General features: G+C 36.4%; 3 protein-coding genes across 8 annotated transcripts; all 3 read right to left on the minus strand.

Annotated features, from left to right (window-relative positions):
• Window positions 1–589: 589 nt before the first annotated feature.
• LOC111456502 (60S ribosomal protein L23) lies at window positions 590–2,908 on the minus strand. Of its 2 annotated transcripts, XM_023098387.1 has the most exons (5): window positions 2,799–2,908; window positions 2,386–2,670; window positions 1,538–1,579; window positions 853–959; window positions 590–680 (listed from the first exon to the last, which is right to left on the minus strand). In XM_023098387.1, the coding sequence occupies exons 1-4, from the start codon at window positions 2,809–2,811 to the stop codon at window positions 877–879; spliced, it is 423 nt and encodes a 140-aa protein (XP_022954155.1). In that variant the 5' UTR covers window positions 2,812–2,908; the 3' UTR covers window positions 590–680; window positions 853–876. The 2 variants fall into 2 exon arrangements, with proteins under 2 accessions (XP_022954155.1, XP_022954154.1); XM_023098386.1 differs by having other exon boundaries at window positions 601–959.
• A 444-nt stretch (window positions 2,909–3,352) lies between these two features.
• On the minus strand, window positions 3,353–9,289 carry LOC111456091 (probable inactive histone-lysine N-methyltransferase SUVR2). The gene is made up of 10 exons (XM_023097837.1): window positions 9,105–9,289; window positions 8,034–8,523; window positions 7,913–7,945; window positions 7,379–7,820; window positions 5,850–7,096; window positions 5,316–5,578; window positions 4,799–4,865; window positions 4,601–4,651; window positions 4,111–4,196; window positions 3,353–3,773 (listed from the first exon to the last, which is right to left on the minus strand). The coding sequence occupies exons 2-10, from the start codon at window positions 8,214–8,216 to the stop codon at window positions 3,746–3,748; spliced, it is 2,400 nt and encodes a 799-aa protein (XP_022953605.1). The 5' UTR covers window positions 8,217–8,523; window positions 9,105–9,289; the 3' UTR covers window positions 3,353–3,745.
• Window positions 9,290–9,654: 365 nt separating this feature from the next.
• Window positions 9,655–18,164, minus strand: LOC111456090 (histone-lysine N-methyltransferase SUVR4-like). Of its 5 annotated transcripts, XM_023097836.1 has the most exons (13): window positions 18,058–18,163; window positions 17,748–17,837; window positions 16,677–16,845; window positions 16,313–16,524; window positions 16,191–16,223; window positions 15,657–16,098; window positions 14,728–14,936; window positions 13,675–14,523; window positions 13,330–13,595; window positions 12,193–12,259; window positions 11,991–12,041; window positions 10,857–10,953; window positions 9,655–10,029 (listed from the first exon to the last, which is right to left on the minus strand). In XM_023097836.1, exons 4-13 carry the CDS (start codon window positions 16,493–16,495, stop codon window positions 10,001–10,003), a joined length of 2,226 nt encoding a protein of 741 aa, XP_022953604.1. In that variant the 5' UTR covers window positions 16,496–16,524; window positions 16,677–16,845; window positions 17,748–17,837; window positions 18,058–18,163; the 3' UTR covers window positions 9,655–10,000. The 5 variants fall into 5 exon arrangements, with proteins under 5 accessions (XP_022953604.1, XP_022953602.1, XP_022953599.1 ...); XM_023097834.1 differs by having other exon boundaries at window positions 13,675–14,936; window positions 17,777–17,837; window positions 18,058–18,164; XM_023097831.1 differs by having other exon boundaries at window positions 13,675–14,936; window positions 18,058–18,164.
• Window positions 18,165–19,277: the final 1,113 nt, after the last annotated feature.

The following is a 19,277-nucleotide window of genomic DNA, read 5'->3' on the forward strand; positions in this document are numbered from 1 at the left end:
CTTGCCTTCAATTCAAAGGCGCCTCTCTCACACACTCTCTCTCTCTCTCTCTATATATATATATATCTTTGTGTATCTCTCTTCGCCATATGCCATTACATACACACACACATATATATATATATATATATTATATATGGCATAGATCTAATAATATAAAACTATGGCATCCAATTTTCTTTCGACTCTAGGGGTCACTTACAGCTCCTCTCATATATGTCGTACATCATCATTTGGAGTGATTTTGTAGCTCACTTTTATTTAGAGTCGAATATGAGGCAGAGTGATGAAATTAACATAAAATCTTGTAACCAAGTATAACAAGTGATGGAAACTATAGGAGTGATTTTCTAGCTTGAACACGTTAGGGTTACTATAATTATTCATTTAGTGGAACGACAAGCCATCCACCAATCAACTCTTCTGAAATGCCATCCAACCCAACCACAAAAACATGCTACCAATAAACTAATATTTCAACATTCTCATTTGAAGGAATCCTTCGGTTTCAAGCATTCTGTAGTAACGTAAGGGTGTGTTCATGACGTTGCTTGGCATTGAACAGTATCTTTAGTAACAGATGATTATATGACCAACAAGAGCAGCCAAGAACAGAACCAAAACTTCAATATTTCTCCATTGTAATAAAACATGGGTCCTTCGTATCTATATAGCAAAAACTGCAAAAGTTCCCAAAACAGAAAGGAGAAAGCAAAGCAACAGCAATAAGACTTGAGCAATCCATTAGAATAAGAAACCTAAAAAAGGAGCCTGCATCTGTCTAACAAAGCAGAGGCAAGGCAAACCCAACCAAAAGAAGACTTCAGAAGAAAATCTAAAACATGGCACAACCTATAATTGCTTCGATTATCTGTCTCATACGATGGCATTAGCAGCACTTGCAATTCTTGGCCAAAGATCGGCACATTCCTTTCCAATGGGGCCAGTAATAGCCGAACCTACAATCAAATACAGCATCTTTATAGATCTTCGTGACTACGCATGCCAGTGTCGTCCTGTAAGAGATAATTAGCCAAGGGGTGCTAACCAACCAAAGTAGCCAGGTTTCATCAAGCATCATTAGTTATTTATTTAATAAATAAGTCGAGCCATTATGTGGTGTGATCAATGTCCAAAATAGAAGATAAATTTAAACTAAACATATTCCCTAGGCAGGCTCATTGTTAAAATATGAAGTTAGACTTTATAAAACCAAGACTAATTAGGAATTGGTATTTCTCCTCTCCTTCGCCTTCGTTCGATTCTAACTATTGTTATCGTACCACCAACACATCCATTAGGCTAAAACTGTATATCAGAAGGTAAACAATCTGCAAGGACAAATTTGTGGAAACTCCCACCAAGAATTGCATTCGTGTAAACCTTCATGATGATTGCCATCTTCCATGGCATGTCACGCATTTATAACATTCTATACTCACCGACCAGAAACACACTACCCTTCAAGCTGACCCAAATACTTGCTGGGTATAGAAACAATTGATATTTTTAAAAATAGATAATAAATAAACATTACCTTTCATCTCACCCTTGGGATTGACAATAACACCAGCATTATCTGCAAAAAAAAATTACAATGCATATATATAAGAAAAACAGAAGGATAAGTTATGGTGGTGGTAAGAAATTGGCATTTGCAAAACCAGCATGACAAATAATACAAATATGCACTTTTAATCATTCTATTCACTATTTCACAATCAATTGTCCATTTTCCTTCGAGGACAAAGGTAGAAGTGTATTACTTCCCCAGTCAACATTCCCGATATAAAATTCTCATCAAAGATAGAAACAAAGACTCCAAATTACAAGCGAGGAATCTCAATTGAAGTCTTCTAGTTCTTGAAACTATGAAGCGAAACAAAGTAAGAAAATAAGACACATTTAAATATAAACATCAGTTATTTTAATTACATCAATTCAGATCAATTTTTTAAATTAAGAGAATGTTCAAAGGGAATTAAGCCCAACAGATAACACAATGTAGTTTTAAAATGCCACTTCAAGATAAGCAGATGTTCATCAATGAAATGAATAACCAGAAAAGTTTATTTCGAAAAAAATGCAACTTATTTCAATCTAAGAAGAAACATGAACAATAATAAAGCAAAAGGCCTTCATAAAAACTCATTCAACAGCAGGCAATCAAACTCTGAACGAATATTCACAAGCTAAATGGGATCAACTACACCAAAAACCCAATAATTAATATCCCCAATAATTCAATTTCAACACTATAACTTCCCACAAGTAAGGAAAACGCGTTCCTCCTCTATCCAATTTACCGCTGCCTAATGGAGTAAAAGGAAACCAAACAAAAGCACTAAAAAACAAAAATAGGAAAAGGATGGAAATAGGCAAAACCTTCGAAATACATAAAGACACCGTCCTTTCGGCGCCATGGCTTGCGCTGCCTAACAATAACAGCAGGCAAGACCTTCTTCCTGAGATCAGGCTTTCCCTTCTTGACGGTGGCCATAACCATATCACCAACACATGCGGATGGCAATCTATTGAGGCGGCCCTTGATCCCTTTCACTGAAATGATGTAGAGATTCTTAGCTCCTGTGTTGTCGGCACAGTTGACAGTAGCAGCCACTGGAAGACCCAGTGACATCCGAAACTTGTTCCCAGCGGATCCTCCCCTTCCTGTGGTAGCAATTAAATTAGTTCCAGCATACGCATTAAACAGAACGAAGAAGAATAACATCAAATTAAATTCAGTTTGATCAATGAGACAACATGCGAAAACAAGGAGTAATGAAGGAGAAGAGTACCTCGCTTCGACATTGCTGATGGACTTCAGCGTTTCTCCGGCGGCCGCTAGCACAGATGTATCACCATTAGTTTATATATATATATATGCATGGAGCTCTAGGGTTTTGGGTGCCGCCAAAGGTGCTCATATTTACATAAATACCCCCACTAACTACCACTTTTAGCATAAATGCCCCTCTATCATTATGACGTCAAAAATAGAATTCTTGCAATATAACGAATAATTATTTTTTTAAAAAGAAAAATAGTGATTTAAAACACTTCCCATAAATAATAATAATAATTATTATTATTATAAGGGTGTTTATGGGTTACGATTGGGTGGAAATGATTTTTAAACCCAACTCATTCTTATTAAATAAATTAAACAATAAACTCAATCTAATCTTAGATTAGTTCGAGTTATTATATTTATTTATTCAAATTTTATAAAAAAAATTAAACAAATAATATTTTTATTCAACGACATTGCCCAACTGGAATAAAACAATACTATGATAATAAGTTTTGTGGAATAATATATTTTAATAAAAATTAACAAAAAAATACAATATTAACAACAAAAATAACTAAATTTTTTTTCTTTCAGGATTTTCCTTTATGTACGTTCTGCTTTGGTATCCACAGTAGCCATTGCAGGATATCAGGAGAAGAAACAAAAACTTCATTCCCCTTTCCCACTACAAATCACTACAATCCTTCAAAATTTTCAACACCACTGGAACCATGCTCAGATATCTAACATCTATGAACATCATTGCGGTAATACGTATAAACTAACAGCAAACAAAACCATAGTTTGAATCTGCAATCGATCCTCAGCTTTACTAACCAAACCGATCGAGCGTCTTCGAAACTATGAAACCAAATTCATTGTGGGGGTTTCAGTATTTCCTGGTAACTTCTACCTGCAAGGCCATGATATCAAAAACTGAAACTGGCGCCATCAATCCCACTTCATCTTGTACTTGAGGCTGATTTAGATCCTGAGTAAGTTAAGAACAAGAACACGTAACAAGTTAGTACAGCACCCTGGGAAGCGTCAATCGGCTTAGATAAAGTATATTTGCATATGTATCAACTACACAGACACGGACTTACATGGGAGATCTTGAATGATATTGTACAAAAACATCTTGAATTATGGAGGAACTATATCACATTTATTTTAGTTTATAGTCTCCACAAAGGGATGGAAAAAGTTGGGAAAGTACAAATTTAACTCAAGAACAAAAGATTCAATAATAAACAAGGATGAGAGCGAATTCTATCAAGATAAGAGTGGAAAAGCTGGGAGAGAAAAGTAAGAACCTACTAGAAGATCGTTTCATGTTTCTGCAGAATTTGCTGCCACATTGACAGAGAAATGGCTTAACATCAAAATCGATGCCATAATCCTACAGGTAAAGCAAAATTTCAGTAACGGCATTTTGAACAGTCCAAGGAATTACATCACAAGGTGATAAAAGTTCTAAAAGAACACTTTTAAGCACCATTTAGTCACGACCAAAACTGCATAATCATTCATAAGGAAGACATACAGTTAATTGCCACGTTGCATATAAACCTGATATGCATACAAAATGAGCCCATAAACCTGAGTAGAACACATCATAATGAGAGATATCACAATATAACTAATGATGAAACTCTTGCAGCCAAGTACAATTTATCACCTCTCTGAGGTATCTCTCATTATGATATCTTCCACTTAAGGCCTCATAAAAGTTGACCAAGACATAAAAATTTATGCAAACAAATAAACCCAAACCACAATTATATATTAACAATACCCACTGACCCAAGTTAGCTCTTCCATGGCGTCTATTTTTCTTGTAGTGAATAAGGCAAGCTGCAAAAAGGAAAGGAACCGAATAAGACGATCACTATGGCAGTTCGTTTCTTGTTCAGAAAGAAAAAAAGATGATCATTATCGTAGAGGAAGAACGGCTGTCTACAAAAACAATTAAGAAGAAGAAAAACTTGCGAGAGTGAATACATGATAACTATGATGATCCGGAGTCTCTATCTCAACTGCAGCATCAACCAAGTTTGCATCAAAGCATCTAATAAATTTGAAGAGAAACAGAAATTAGATTATCCTAATAAATGGACGCCAATAACCACAGTTCACATCCCACTTGTGCTATTGATCTAGTGATATTAGAGCACAATATATAGCCAACTAATTGTATCTTGAATACTAGAAAGGAGTTTATCGAAGCCAATATCAACAATATTAGAAACAGGAACAATCTTTTCAACTTCCAAAACCTCATCACAGTGTTAAAATTCCAATGATTAAAGGGGGATTTCAAGAGAAATGGCAAAGAAAAATGAAAATAGAAAGTGATTATTTCAAAAGAAAAAAGAAGTTGCAGTTGCCATAAAAATTTCAAAACGAACCTAGTACAAAGGGTATGGAAAGTAACATCAGCAGCAAATAGAAACGTGGGCAACAAGGTGGAAAGTATGAGATAAAGGATGCTTAAACTCTATGAAGTTTAACCAAATACCTGTGGTTGATAAATCTAGCTACATTCCCGAAGTTCGTTGCATCCAAGAAGAGTGCTTTTTCCTCTTGGAAAGGTCCTTTATTCCAAAAAGCATCCAATAATACTGGGTCGGTATGCTCCCCATTTTTGGTGCTTTGCGCCTTTCTATGACACATTTCTGAGATAGTTAATATTTCTCCAACATATTCACAAATAAAAGAGCCTTTAGGTAGGTCTTCAAGGGTTCGAAGGCCCCATCCATTTCCTTCTGAAGTAAGAAATACCTGAAATAGAGAGAGAGAGTTTTCAAACATATGCAATAGCCAAAGTTATGTTTATGGTCTGATTCTACATGCAGGCAGATGTGGAAAGTGAAGGGAAAATTGAAAGCATAAAAGCAGTTAGAAACTCCTCGAGTTATTAAATAAGTACATGTCAACAACTAACTTCGATAAAGTAAATATCACCAGAGACTTAGAACATATGTTCTGAATTCTAAATTTATATTGTCGGGGGGAGGGGATTTGAGAGAGGAAGGTACGAATTAAACTGTACCTGCAACTTGCAAGTTATTCCTCGCTGCACCACTCTATTGCCGCAATTCTTACTGCAACCACATTTACTCCAACATTCTTTTATAAGCCTCCTCTCTAGGTGCCCTTTGCACGGTTCTAAGCAATCATCATTCTTTGATCTTTCAAGAGGACATTCCTTGCAATAGAACTGGTGGCTTCCTTGAGAGTCACGAGCAAGAGAGATCCACTCTTCCAAAAAATCTTCCTTAACAAGACCTTCAGGTGTGTATGCATACATATCCCCAGTTTCCCGTGCACAAGCACAAGGGACAGAAGATGTAAGGCAATTTCCAAAGCAAGACTCGCAACAATTATCATTACCAATCAGAGATAGAGAGAAATTTACAAAAGCGCTTTGGAAAATTAGACTGCGAGGTATATAGTGAAAGAATGGTGGATGCTCTTTATTAATTTCATTCACCCAAGGAACTTGAACCCTTTCTTCTCCCTTGGTTATATCATCCACATCATGGGAGAAGCTTAAGTCATCAGTAGCCTGTTCACTCTGTGAAACAACCATCAAATTGTGCGGATTTGCAGCCTCAAGATTATCAAACTCCTTCCCGGCTACATCTTCAGAATGACCTTTTGGTATTCCTTTGCTGCTTTGAGAGGCATCATGGATAGCCTGGTCATTGGAAACACTTGAAGACTCTAACATACTAGGAACTTGTGGTGCAAGTTCTCTATCAGAGACAGTACTGGCTGGTTGACGATTCAAATCTCCTTCATTGGCAACAGCCCCTGGAACATACATTGGGTCTGAATTCTCCATTACATCTAGAAGTGGAATCCTACTAATTGAACCTTCCTGTTGTTCATCAGGAGAATCAATTCCCAATTCCAAGACGCACTCACACATGTCACTCAACAGTTTCATAACAGAAAATGTGGGGTCAATGATTTTATATGACTGCAGACATTTTTCCTCCATATATTTTATAACTGCATCACGACTAGGCATATGGAAATCTGGTCGTCCAAAAGCGGAGTTGCAGCTCAAGGAAATTTTTACCTCTCCTAGGGGCGACGATACAATCTCTAAGTTAGGATGTACTTCTTCCGAGACAGTTGCCAGCTCACTGCCTGTTATCCTCTTACATGATGAGGTCTCCGTATGATCGCCTTTGTTACTTCCGTCTGAAGGAAGTGATGCTTGAGCAACTTGGCCATCCGGCTTCCTAACTGAATCATTTGCAATGGAATAAACTTCTTTTCTTGAAGAACCTGTTCAAGTTATAACAAAACAAAATAATCCAGTAGTTAGAATTTAGAAATAATGTGCAGGTTGAAGATTCCACAGAATATCACTTTTTAAATGATTGCCTTCACTAGCAAAATGATCTTCTCATTCATGTAGGGGCTTCATATAAGTAAATGTCGATTCATTTTTAGCAATTACCAATGCTTGCCTCAAATTAGAACAAAACTCTGTTCTACCCTACAACATTATACTGTAATTTTGAACCAAATAATGTTAATCTATATCGAAAGAAAGTATATGTTGACCTGGATGAATCACAGCAATAGGCAATTCATTCATAAATGTATCATCTGTAAACGGCTCATCTTTAGGCTTGAGTAGTGCTTGAGCCCCAGACGCCCTCACTCTGGAATTTTTGGCACCTGACTCAGCCCCTGGTTCCTTAATATGCACGGCAGCAGATGGTCTCTCTAAGCTAGATTTTTTCACTCTTGTAACCACATGTGGTGATACAGTTTCCTTCCCTTTGTCTACACAACGAGAAGAACTTGGATCAGTTTCAGATCTCTTAGACCCACTTAACTGCATCTGCTGTTTGGGACATGTTTCAGGAAACACATCCTCTTCCAATTTGGGCTTTTTTAAAGCCATCCCATCCACCTGGGTTTCTTGGCCTCTTAAGCGCAACCTTTTCAGAGGGCGTTCTGGCTCATCAGGCGCCTGAACCTCTTCCCCAAAATTTTCCACCTATCGTTAACAAAAACAAAGGCAGCAAGTATAAGCACAACTAAGAGGGTCAAAATAAGACCTTCACATCAAGCAGGATAATGAGTACACACTTGAGAATTCTGACATTTCTTTTCCTCTATAGCCTGAAAGATGATGCATACATATGTGAGAAATATAAACTCAACGCATAAAGAGAAAGAGATACAATTAAAGGAGTTTCGTAGAATGTACCTTACTATCTTCCTCATCAAATATAGAATCCGCAAGAACTCTATAGCTCTCTTCTTCAATAAGTTCCCAGTTCTTATCATACAACTTCAGAAGTTTCTTTAAGACGGGTTTTGTCTTGTCTTCACTGATACCAATATCCTTCATTGCACGAAAAGCCTTCAAAACCCGAGGATTCGGTGCCATATTTATTCCGATCCAAAGGACAAAAGTGCCTACATTAGTTAGAATTACATCAAGACCTTTTTACTTGATTGTCAGGGAGGCCCATCTTACGAGCACTTGCCATTTGCACTTTCTAAGCTGATCATAGAGCATAGACTTGCCTGCTACGCCGTATGAAACATGAAAACACACAGCAAAAAAGGCCCTTGAACACACAAAAAAAGTTATTGCGTCCTTCAGTAGAGCCTTTATAAGTTTCCTTCCATCCTACCCGTATGCATCACATCTCCTTCCAGATAGTTCTTGGAAATTTGCTAGAACTGCCAATCTGCAATATTGACACATCAAGCGCAACGCAAATTTCCATTGCAATATATATGAAATTCTTATTCTGTTACTCAATGAGAAGAAAATTCTTTTATACTTTTCCACCATAAACTTTACAAGTTAAAACTGAAGTGTTCTTTGTGTTCGACTAGGTGACGGCAGAGCAAAAACAGGTGGACAAAGAACTACTTAAATATACTGTACTAGATTATTCAGTAAAACTTAGTTTAGATCAAGTAACAGTATGACATCTTATCCATTGTTTTCAAACATTAAAACAAATATCCAAAACGCTAGCATATGGAGTTATCACATCTAAATGTAATATCGCAAAACATACATTTACGTTCTTGAGGAGATAACGAAAATAACAATGCGTTCTTGGCTAAGGTAAAACCAGTAGAACTCAGCTATGGTCAACAAGACAGTAAAGTAGTATGAAATACAAGAATGCATGCAAAATTAACCGGAATTTCTTGATCAGAAAACGGGTATATGCCAAAAACCGCGCGATTAAACTGGGAAACAGAAATTAAAACCCTAAAACCCAACAAGAAAAAGAACTACAGGCGAAGAACTTACCAAGTAAACAGAAAGGAGGAAGGCAAAACCTGGAAGATCGATTCGGCCCACGAAACCCGAAAGTTGTCCAATACCCCAAGAGGGAAGAAAGCTGAAAAAATAAAATGCAGGATGATTTGAAGTGAGTCTGTGGGTTCACGTTTGGTAGGGAAGCAATAAAATGGGAAAATGTGGTACAGAAATGGGAGAAGTGAACCTTGATCTTTACCATTACCGTCAAATGGAAATCCGATTTTTTTTTATTAAAAAATATCGATTTTTTTAAATTTACTGACATAAAACGCCCCATTTTGGATATTCCCTATATTAGTATCCAATGATATCATCCAATGAATTAGTCAAATAAATAAATATATGAAACAAAATAAATAAAAAAAATCAAAAGAACATTGTTATTAACAATGTTATGCTCATATTAACTGCTATTTTTTCACTTCACAATAATTTCCCTAGTTTTAACAGAATCGAAATACCATATTTTTCAGGATTTGCCTATTTATACGTTGTGCATGGGGTACCCATATTATATCAGCCATTGCAGGATATCAGGAGAAGAAACAAAAATTTCATTCCCCTTTCCAAAAAAACAGCGACCAGATCCTGATCAGATCAACTACAATCTTCAAAACTTTCAACACCACTAAACAACATTGGCCCGTTATCAAATATCTATGAACATCTTTGTGATAATACATATAATGTAACAGCAAAAAAGCCATAATGTGAATCCGCAATCGATCCTCAGCTTTACCACCCAAACCGAACGATCGTCTTCAAAACTAAATTGGACATTAGTCAGCTGAACCAAATTCATTGTGGTGGTTTCAATATTTTCTAATGACTTCAGCTTGCAAGGCCATGATATAAGAAGGCAGAAACTGGCGCCATAATCCCACTTATCTCATACTTGATGCTGATTTAGATCCTAAGTAAAATAAGAACACAAGCCCGTAACAAGTATGTTAGTAGAGCAAATTTAGTGTGAAACTTTAACTCTACAAGCAAGCTCAAGTATATTTGCATACGAATCAGCCACACACATATACATGGACATACATGCGAGATCTTAACTGATATCGTACGAAAACAAAAGAAATAATGGAACAAAATTAAACTAGGTGTCAAAAGAAAAATGAGACACGAGACAATAATGTGTTGCAAGAAGGAACCCCAGTAAATGTGCACGGACCTACTAAATTTCCATCATCTAAGGCAACACTGTGCGGCAAACTATAAACTTGCACGATATTGGATCTTCCAGCAGTATACATTTACTAATCACCATAAAAAGCATCGATAAACCATCAATCATCAACCCATAACATGCTTAGCAATAAATCTTTAAATGTTTTCATTCCCACAATGGTTGATCTGATGGTGTATCTAAGCAATAATTGATCCCATAAAATTTTGGCGTTTAAGAAGATCAGTTGGTTCAATCCGTTTTAATCAAGATATGTATTCATCAGAACACTGGCACCAAAAAAAGATAAACTACTGAATGCGACAATTATATTGATTTTATGGACGAACTATATCACATTTATTTTAGTTTATAGTTCTCCAAAATGATGGAAAAAGTAGGGAAGTATAAATTTTAACTCCAGAACAGAAGTGTCAATATGTTCACGAAAATAGATGAGATCAGGAAATATTAAGAAGCAAGGTTCACATGGAAATAATAAACAAGGATGAGAGCCAATTCTATCAAGACAAGAATGGAAAAGCTGGGAAAGAAAATTAAGAACCTACTAGAAGATCGTTTCATGTTTCTGCAGAACTTGCTGCCACATTGACAGAGAAATGGCTTAACAGGGTGATCAAGGTCATCAAAATCAATGCCATAATCCTACAGGTAAAGCAAAATATCAGTAACGGCCTTTTGAACAGTCCAAGGAATTACACTACAAGGTAATAAAAATTCTAAAAGAACACTTTTAAGCACCAGTTAGTCACAATCAAAACTGCATTCATCATTCATAAGGAAGACGTACAGTTCAAAGGAAATGACTATACTACCGGCTGCACCAATTTTAATTGTCTATCGTCTATGGATAATGGTTGCGTATTAGAGTTAGCTGGTTTGTATATAAGCAAGGAAAGCTTATGGAATTGCTTCAGTAATTGTAGATCTCGATTTTAGGAACTGTTGCTGGTATTTGAAGACATGGTTCTCCTCTAGCATTGTTGCTATGGATGAAGCTATATTAATGATACATGCAGTTTCCTTTCTTTTGCTGCTTCAACTCATTCAAAAATCCAGGCAAAAGTTCTCTATGGAGCAAGGGTTATTGTTTATTGTGTAGCTTTCAGCAAGCAGTCTAGTTTCGAAGTGTCTCTGTTGTGCAGTTTTGGTTTGTATTGCCAGGTCTTGTCGGTGATAATAAGTTCTAGCTAAAGGTTTTTGGCTTGTTTAGTTCTTTAGATCAAGCAAATTGATTGTGCTTTGCTTCTTAATCTAGTAGTATGTTATTTTTGCCATGTGCCGTATCTTCTTGGTACCTTCTTGTTTCATTGACATTTTAGAAAAAATTTAAAAAAAGTCCATAAAAGCGATGGGAAGAACCCTATAACTCATGCAGAAAATCTTGCATCCAAGACACATTCCATTGCCTCATTGCTTTACCATCTATAAACCTAACATGCATACAAATGTTTCCACAAACCTGAGTAGAACACATCATAATGAGAGATATCACAAATATAACTAATGCGGAAACTCTTGCAGCCAAGATGCAGTTTATCACCTCACTGAGGTATCTCTCATTGAGATGTCTTCCACTTAAGGCCTCAGTTATAAGGACAGGACAGGTAAAAGTTGACCAAGTCATAAAAATTTATGCAAAATAACCCAAACCACATTTATATACAATAATGTCCACTGACCCAAGTTAGCTCTTCCATGGCATCTATTTTTCTTGTAGTGAACAAGGCAAGCTGCAAAATGAAAGGAACTGAATAAGATGATCACTATCGTAGTTCGTTTCTTGTTCCAAAAAAAAAAAAAAAAAAAAGATATTGCTATGGAAGAGAAAGAAGGGCTGTATACAAAAATGATAAAGAAAAGTAAACTTGCGAGAGTCAATACATGATAATTATGATGGTCCGGAGTCTCTATCTCAACTGCAGCATCAACCAAGTTTGCATCAAAGCATCTAAAATTTTGAAAAGAGAGAAATTAGATTATCCGACAACTAGATCAGTAAATGTACAAACGCCTGCCTAGCAAGTTTTTGCATAAGTTACAGCAACAGTTTCAAATATACATACAGTAGGATAGCAAAACTATTGTTTACTAAAAAGAAAGAAGAAAAAGGATTAAAAGATATGTTTCAACTCAGTATTGGCACTTCTGGAAATCTTTTTTCACTCAACCAGCTGATATACAATTTTCACTAAGAGAAGGATTCATGTTCTGTTCTGGCACCCATAACATATACACGATTCCTTTTAATATCCAGACCTCCAAATGTTCATCGGGTTCTAAACTAGGGCCAAACACATAATCATAGATCATTTGGTGGACAGAAAATTCATGGGATATTTAAAACCCCAACCTGAGTAACTCCAAGAGGTTTCTAAGCCATGAAAATTTAGTGATTCCAAAGCCTTTTACTGCTTTGCACCATGACTCTTCATAAATGGAACTTCCATATAAAAGACCCTTGTATCAACTATTTATCCCTACCACTTCAAGGCCATGACATTAACGCAATCTTCATACAGCATAAAATGCTGAAACCTTCTGCATTTGCAATGCACACATATACCTTCTGCAATATGTTTCTGAACCCAAATAGTCACAAAACTTCCCAATGGACGCGAATAACAACAGTTCACATCCGAACTGTGCTATTGATCTAGTGATACAAGAGCACAATACGTAGCTAACAAATTTGTATCTTGATTGCTAGAAAGGAGATAATCGAAGCCAAAAACATTAACATCACAAACAGGAACAATCGTTTCATGTTTCAAACCCTCATCACAGTGTTACAATTCCAAGGGTGGGAGGGAGATTTCAAGAATAATGCCAAAGAAAAGATGAAAATGGAAAACGATGAGTTCAAGATAATGAGGTTACTATTCCCATAAAAAAATACAAAAATAATTTGGTGCAAAGGTTACAGAAAGTAAAATAAGCATCAAACAGTAGAAACGTGGGCAACAATGGGGAAGTATGATATTAAAGGAAGCTTAAACTCTACTCAGTTTAATCAAATACCTGTGGTTGATAAATCTGGCAACATTTCCGAAGTTTGTGGCATCCAAGCAGAGAGCTTTTTCCTCCTTGAAAGGCTCTTCTTTATTCCAAAAGGCATCTAATAATACAGGGTCAGTATGCTGCCCATTTTTGGTGTTTTGCACCTTTCTATGATACATTTCTGAGATGGTTAATATTTCTCCGGCATATTCACAAACAAACGAGCCTTTAGGTAGGTCTTCAAGGGTACGAAGGCCCCATCCTTTTCCTTCCGAAGTAAAAAATACCTGAAACAGAGAGAAACAGTTTTCAAATATATGCTATAGCCAAAGTGAGAGAGAGCGGAAGGTGTGATTTAAACTGTACCTGCAGCTTGCGAGTTATTCCTCGCTGCACCACTCTATTGCCACAATGCTTACTGCAACCACATTTACTCCAACATTCTTTTATAAGCTTCCTCTCTAGGTGCCCTTTGCACGGTTCTAAGCAATCATCATTCTTTGATCTTTCAAGAGGACATTCCTTGCAATAGAACTGGTGGCTTCCTTGAGAGTCACGAGCAAGAGAGATCCACTCTTCCAAAACATCTTCCTTAACCAGACCTTCTGGCGTGTATGCATAGTTATCCCCAGTTTCCCGTGCACAAGCACAAGGGACAGAAGATGTAAGGCAATTTCCAAAGCAAGACTCGCAACACTTATCATTACCAATCAGAGAGAGAGAGAAATTTACAAAAGCGCTTTGGAAAATTAGACTGCGAGGTATATAGTGAAAGAATGGTGGATGCTCTTTATTAATTTCATTCACCCAAGGAACTTGAACCCTTTCTTCTCCCTTGGTTATATCATTCACATCATGAGAGAAGCTGAAGTCATCAGTAGCCTGTTGACTCGGTGAAACAACCATCAAATTGTGCGGATTTGCAGCCTCAAGATTATCAAGCTCCTTCCTGGCTACATCTTCAGAATGGCCATTTGGCATTTCTTTGCTGCTTTGAGAGGCATCATGGATAGCCTGGTCATTGGAAACACTTGAAGACTCTAAGATACTAGGAACTTGTGATGCAAATTCTCTATCAGAGACAGGACTGACTGGTTCGTTCACGGAAGTGAGTAGATGATTCAAATCTCCTTCATTGGCAACATCCCCTGGATTATATATTGGATCTGAATTCTTCATTACATCTAGAAGTGGAATTCTACTAATTGACCCTTCCTGTTGTTCATCAGGAGAATCAGTTCCCAATTCCAAGAAGCACTCACACATGTCACTCAACAGTTTCATAACAGAAAACGTGGGGTCAATGATTTTATATGACTGCAGACATTTTTCCTCCATATATTTTATAACTGCATCACGACTAGGTATATGGAAATCTGGTCGTCCAAAAGCGGAGTCGCAGCTCAAAGAAATTTTTACCTCTCCTAGGGGCGACGATGCAATCTCTAAGTTAGGATGTACTTCTTCCGTGACAGTTGCCAGCTCACTGCCTGTAATCTTCTTACATGAGGTCTCCATACCATCACCTTTGTTACTTCCGTCTGAAGGAAGTGATGCTTGAGCAACTTGGCCATCCGGCTTCCTAACTGAATCATTTGCAATGGAATAAACTTCTTTTCTTGAAGAATCTGTTAAAATTTTCACAAAGGAAAACAATCCAGCGGTTAGAATTTAGAAATACCGTGCAGGTTGAAGATTCCACAGACTATCGTTTTACATGATTGCCTGCATTAGCAAAATGATCTCCTCATTCTTATAGGGGTTTCACATTGATAAATATTGATTCATTTTTAGCAATCGTCATACTCCAATAGTTTTTTTTTTTTTTTTTTTTTTTTTCCATTCTTTCACTTCAAGTAAATTTTACCGTTTAGGCAATTGGTTCTTTTAGCTTTACATAATACCTTAAAATTAACAATTTTATTTGTATAGCTGCACTTTCCATAACTTGCATTTGTTACAACTATGTCTGTGTCTTCAGTTTAAACTTCAGTGTTGAATTCTAATGCTTGGCTTGAACCAATTTGATTTGAGCATTAATAACTATGATGCATCGTAAAGTTAGGTATTCCAATATTTAACTTATGTTTTACTCCCTTTCCTGAGATAAGCAGCAACAGCAAGGAAAATTTTTATATTCTAAAACCCATGCCTTATTTTAAAGCTTCTTAACCTTGATTATCACATATTGCAGTTTAATGGATTTTAATTTCAATTAAACTCTAATTGCACTATCAATTACCGATACTTGCCTCAAATTAGAAAAAAACTCTGTTCTACCCTACAACATTATACTGTAATTTTGAACAAAATAATGCTAAACTGATCGAAAGAAAGTATCCAATGACCTGGATGAATCGCAGCAATAGGCATCTCATTTGTAAATGTATCATCTGTAAATGGCTCATCTTTAGGCTTGAGTAGTGCTTGAGCCCCAGATGCCCTCACTCTGGAATTTTTGGCACCTGACTCAGCCCCTGGTTCCTTAATACGCACAGCAGCAGATGGTCTCTCTAAGCTGGATTTTTTCACTCTTGCAACCACATGTGGTGATACAGGTTCCTTCCCTTTGTCTACACGACGAGAAGAACTTGGATCAGTTTCAGATCTCTTAGACCCACTTAACTGCATCTGCTGTTTGGGACATGTTTCAGGAAACACGTCCTCTTCCAATTTGGGCTTTTTTAAAGCCATCCCATCCACCTGGGTTTCTTGGCCTCTTAAGCGCAACCTTTTCAGAGGGCGTTCTGGCTCATCAGGCGCCTGAACCTCTTCCCCAAAATCTTCCACCTATTGTTAATAAAAGCAAAGGCAGCAAGTATCAGCACAACTAAGAGTGTCAAAATAAGACCTTCACATCAAGCAAGATAACGAGTACACACTTGAGAATTCTGACATTTCTTTTCCTCTATAGCCTGAAAGATGATGCATACATATGTGAGAAATATAAACTCAACGCATAAAGAGAAAAGGATACAATTAGAGGAGTTGCAGTAGAATGTACCTTACTATCTTCCTCGTCAAATATAGAATCTGCAAGAACTCTATAGTTCTCTTCTTCAATAAGTTCCCAGTTCTTATCATACAACTTCAGAAGTTTCTTTAAGACGGGTTTTGTCTTGTCTTCACTGATCCCAATATCCTTCATTGCACGAAAAGCCTTCAAAACCCGAGGATTCGGTGCCATATTTATTCCGATCCAAAGGACAAAGGTGCCTACATTTGTTAGAATTACATCAGGACTTTTTTACTTGATTGTCAGGGAGGCCCGTCTTATAAGCACTTTTCAAATACATTAGCATATTTGCACATTCTAAGCTGAAGGAATTAATGTAAAGAACCACCCTGATCATAGAGCATAGACTTGCCTGCTACGCCGTATGAAACATGAAAACACACAGCAAACAAGGCCCCTGAACACAAAGAAACTTATTGCATCCGTCAGTAGAGCATTTATAAGTTTCCTTCCATCCTACCCACATGCATCACTGACATCTCCTTCCGGATAGTTCCTGGAAATTTGCTAGAACTGCCAATCTGCAATATTGAAACATCAAGCGCAATGCAAGTTTCCATTGCAATATATGAAATTCTTATTTATGTTGCTCAACAAGAAGAAAAATTATATTCTACCTCAAACATTACAAGTTAAAGCTGAAACTTTCTCTGTGTTTGACTCGGTGCAGGCAGAACAACAATATATGGACAAAGAACTAAATATACTGTAACAAGATTATTCAATAAAACAGTATGACATGTTATCCATTGTTTTCAAACATTGAAACAAATATCCAAAACGCTTCTCGAAAGCATGAGAAGTGAACACGTCTACAAGAAACTTTTCGCAATTAAGAACAAAAGAAAAAGAATACCAACTACCAACTCTAAGGTAACAAAGAGTAGAAACCATTTTTGTTAAAAAATAATATGAAAATAATAAAATAAAATAAACACAACAAAAACGGAATTCTATATCAAAACTTGGCTACAGCAAGCAGCAAAATGCATACGTTTTTGAGGTCATTCGTCATGGGTTCAAAGTTTCAGATCAACGCGACAACCAATTTAAAACTTTTTTCATAAGGATCCCAGCACCAAATAATCAAAGAGGGAAAGCTCGGCCATGATATCATAGTAATTCTCGAAAGTCTAAATCAGCTACGGAAATTACATTTCAGGAAGAATGGCAAATAGCTAAAGATACACTGTGTTCTTGGCTAAGGTAAGCAAGTCTAAAGCAGCTGTGGTCAACCAGACAGTAAAAGAATATGAAATACAAGAATGCATGCAAAATTAACTGGAATATCTTGATCGTTACGGGTATGGGACTAAAAACCGTGCTATTAAACTGATAAACATAAATTTGTCGATGAAATCTTACAATCGAAATTAAAACCCTAAAGCCCAACAAGTAAAAGAATCACAAGCGAAGAATTTACCAAGTAAACAGAAATGAGGAAGGCAAAACCTCGAAGATCATTCGGCCCGCGAAACCCGAAAGTTGTCCGATACTCCAAGAGGGGAGAGAGCTGGAAAACAAATGCATAATGGGTTTAAGTGAGAAGTAGGTTCACGTTGAGTGAAGCAAGAAAATGGAAAAATGTGGTACAGAAATGGAAGAAGAAAGCAGTTCATCTAGCAGGCGGGAAAGAGAGATGGAAGAGGAGAAAATCATTTGAAAAATGAGCGCCGTGGTAGAGACAAAGCAGGAGAGGTAAAGGGAGAATAAAATGGAGGAATTTTACAGACCAGTGAAAGAATTCATGAGAGAGTCGGCTCTTGTCTGACAGCGTCTGATGGCGGGCACACGGGAGCGCCTGCTTTTGTAAGCGCGGAAATGGAGCGAGTGCTGAGAGGCGCAGCGACTAAACCACGTTACAACAATTTTTTTTTTATATGTATAATTACAAATTACCAAAATTATCAAGACAACCAAACATTTAATCTATTTATAGATTTGTTCAGTTGAATGCATAGATATAATTATTACAACATGTTTATTTTTCATCTCTGTAATTACTCTTATATCTTATATTTTAAGTATCACTGATTATCTAATGAATAATTTGTTTACGATCTAGTCCTAAACTGAGTCTCTCTTATATTAATGAAAGAGGGAAGTCGAGTTGTTTGAGTTCTCAATTTGATGCGAAACTACTCATCTATTTATCACCGTGTGAAAAAAAAATTGAATTATATCGAGTTAAATTATATTTTAAAATTCATATATGGCAAAATTGCAAAATTGTAAGGTTGTTTTCCGTTACAAAAAGTCACTCTCATGCACGCTAAATGATAGGCTCTGGCGTGAATAATTAATAACTCACTTGTGAATGAGATACGCGTGTAACCATATGCGAATAATACAATATATGTATAAATGAATATTAAATATTTCGTAGTTTTGTTTCGTACCAAATTCATTGTATATGATACTTACCCGCCTTATTTCATATGTCTTCATGTATTCATAACAAATCATCTGCAACGACTACAAAATAAGTCATATCAATAGTGTCGTTGGGGTAAGACACCCAGTCTTGTCCATGAATTATAGACCATTTATGTAATTACTCGAACACGATCATTTCATCCATTGCGTACCATTTAAGATACAAGTACCAACCTTCTAACCTTGTTATTTGAATTACGAATAAATTAATTAAATAAAAATTACGAACAATTTCGTATTAATTTGAATGAGAACGAGATCAAATAAGTTAATAATTAAATATAAAAATTTTGATTGGGTTGGATTTAATCTAAACTAATATGAACTAATTCAATTCATAAATAATTCATAAATTATTTATTTAGTCGATCAAATAAGTTAATAATCTAATTCAGGACCGTTGGATTAATTGGGTTGTCCTCAAAAAAACCGAAAAAAAATATTTAATGAAAAAAAGTTGGGAATAAAAAAAAAGGGGGAAAGTTTTGGGATTGGGCTGGGCCGGACAAATCCGGTC

This window comes from Cucurbita moschata, unplaced genomic scaffold, assembly GCF_002738365.1.
Source record: "Cucurbita moschata cultivar Rifu unplaced genomic scaffold, Cmos_1.0 Cmo_Scf00018, whole genome shotgun sequence".
Classification (NCBI taxonomy): Eukaryota; Viridiplantae; Streptophyta; class Magnoliopsida; order Cucurbitales; family Cucurbitaceae; genus Cucurbita; species Cucurbita moschata.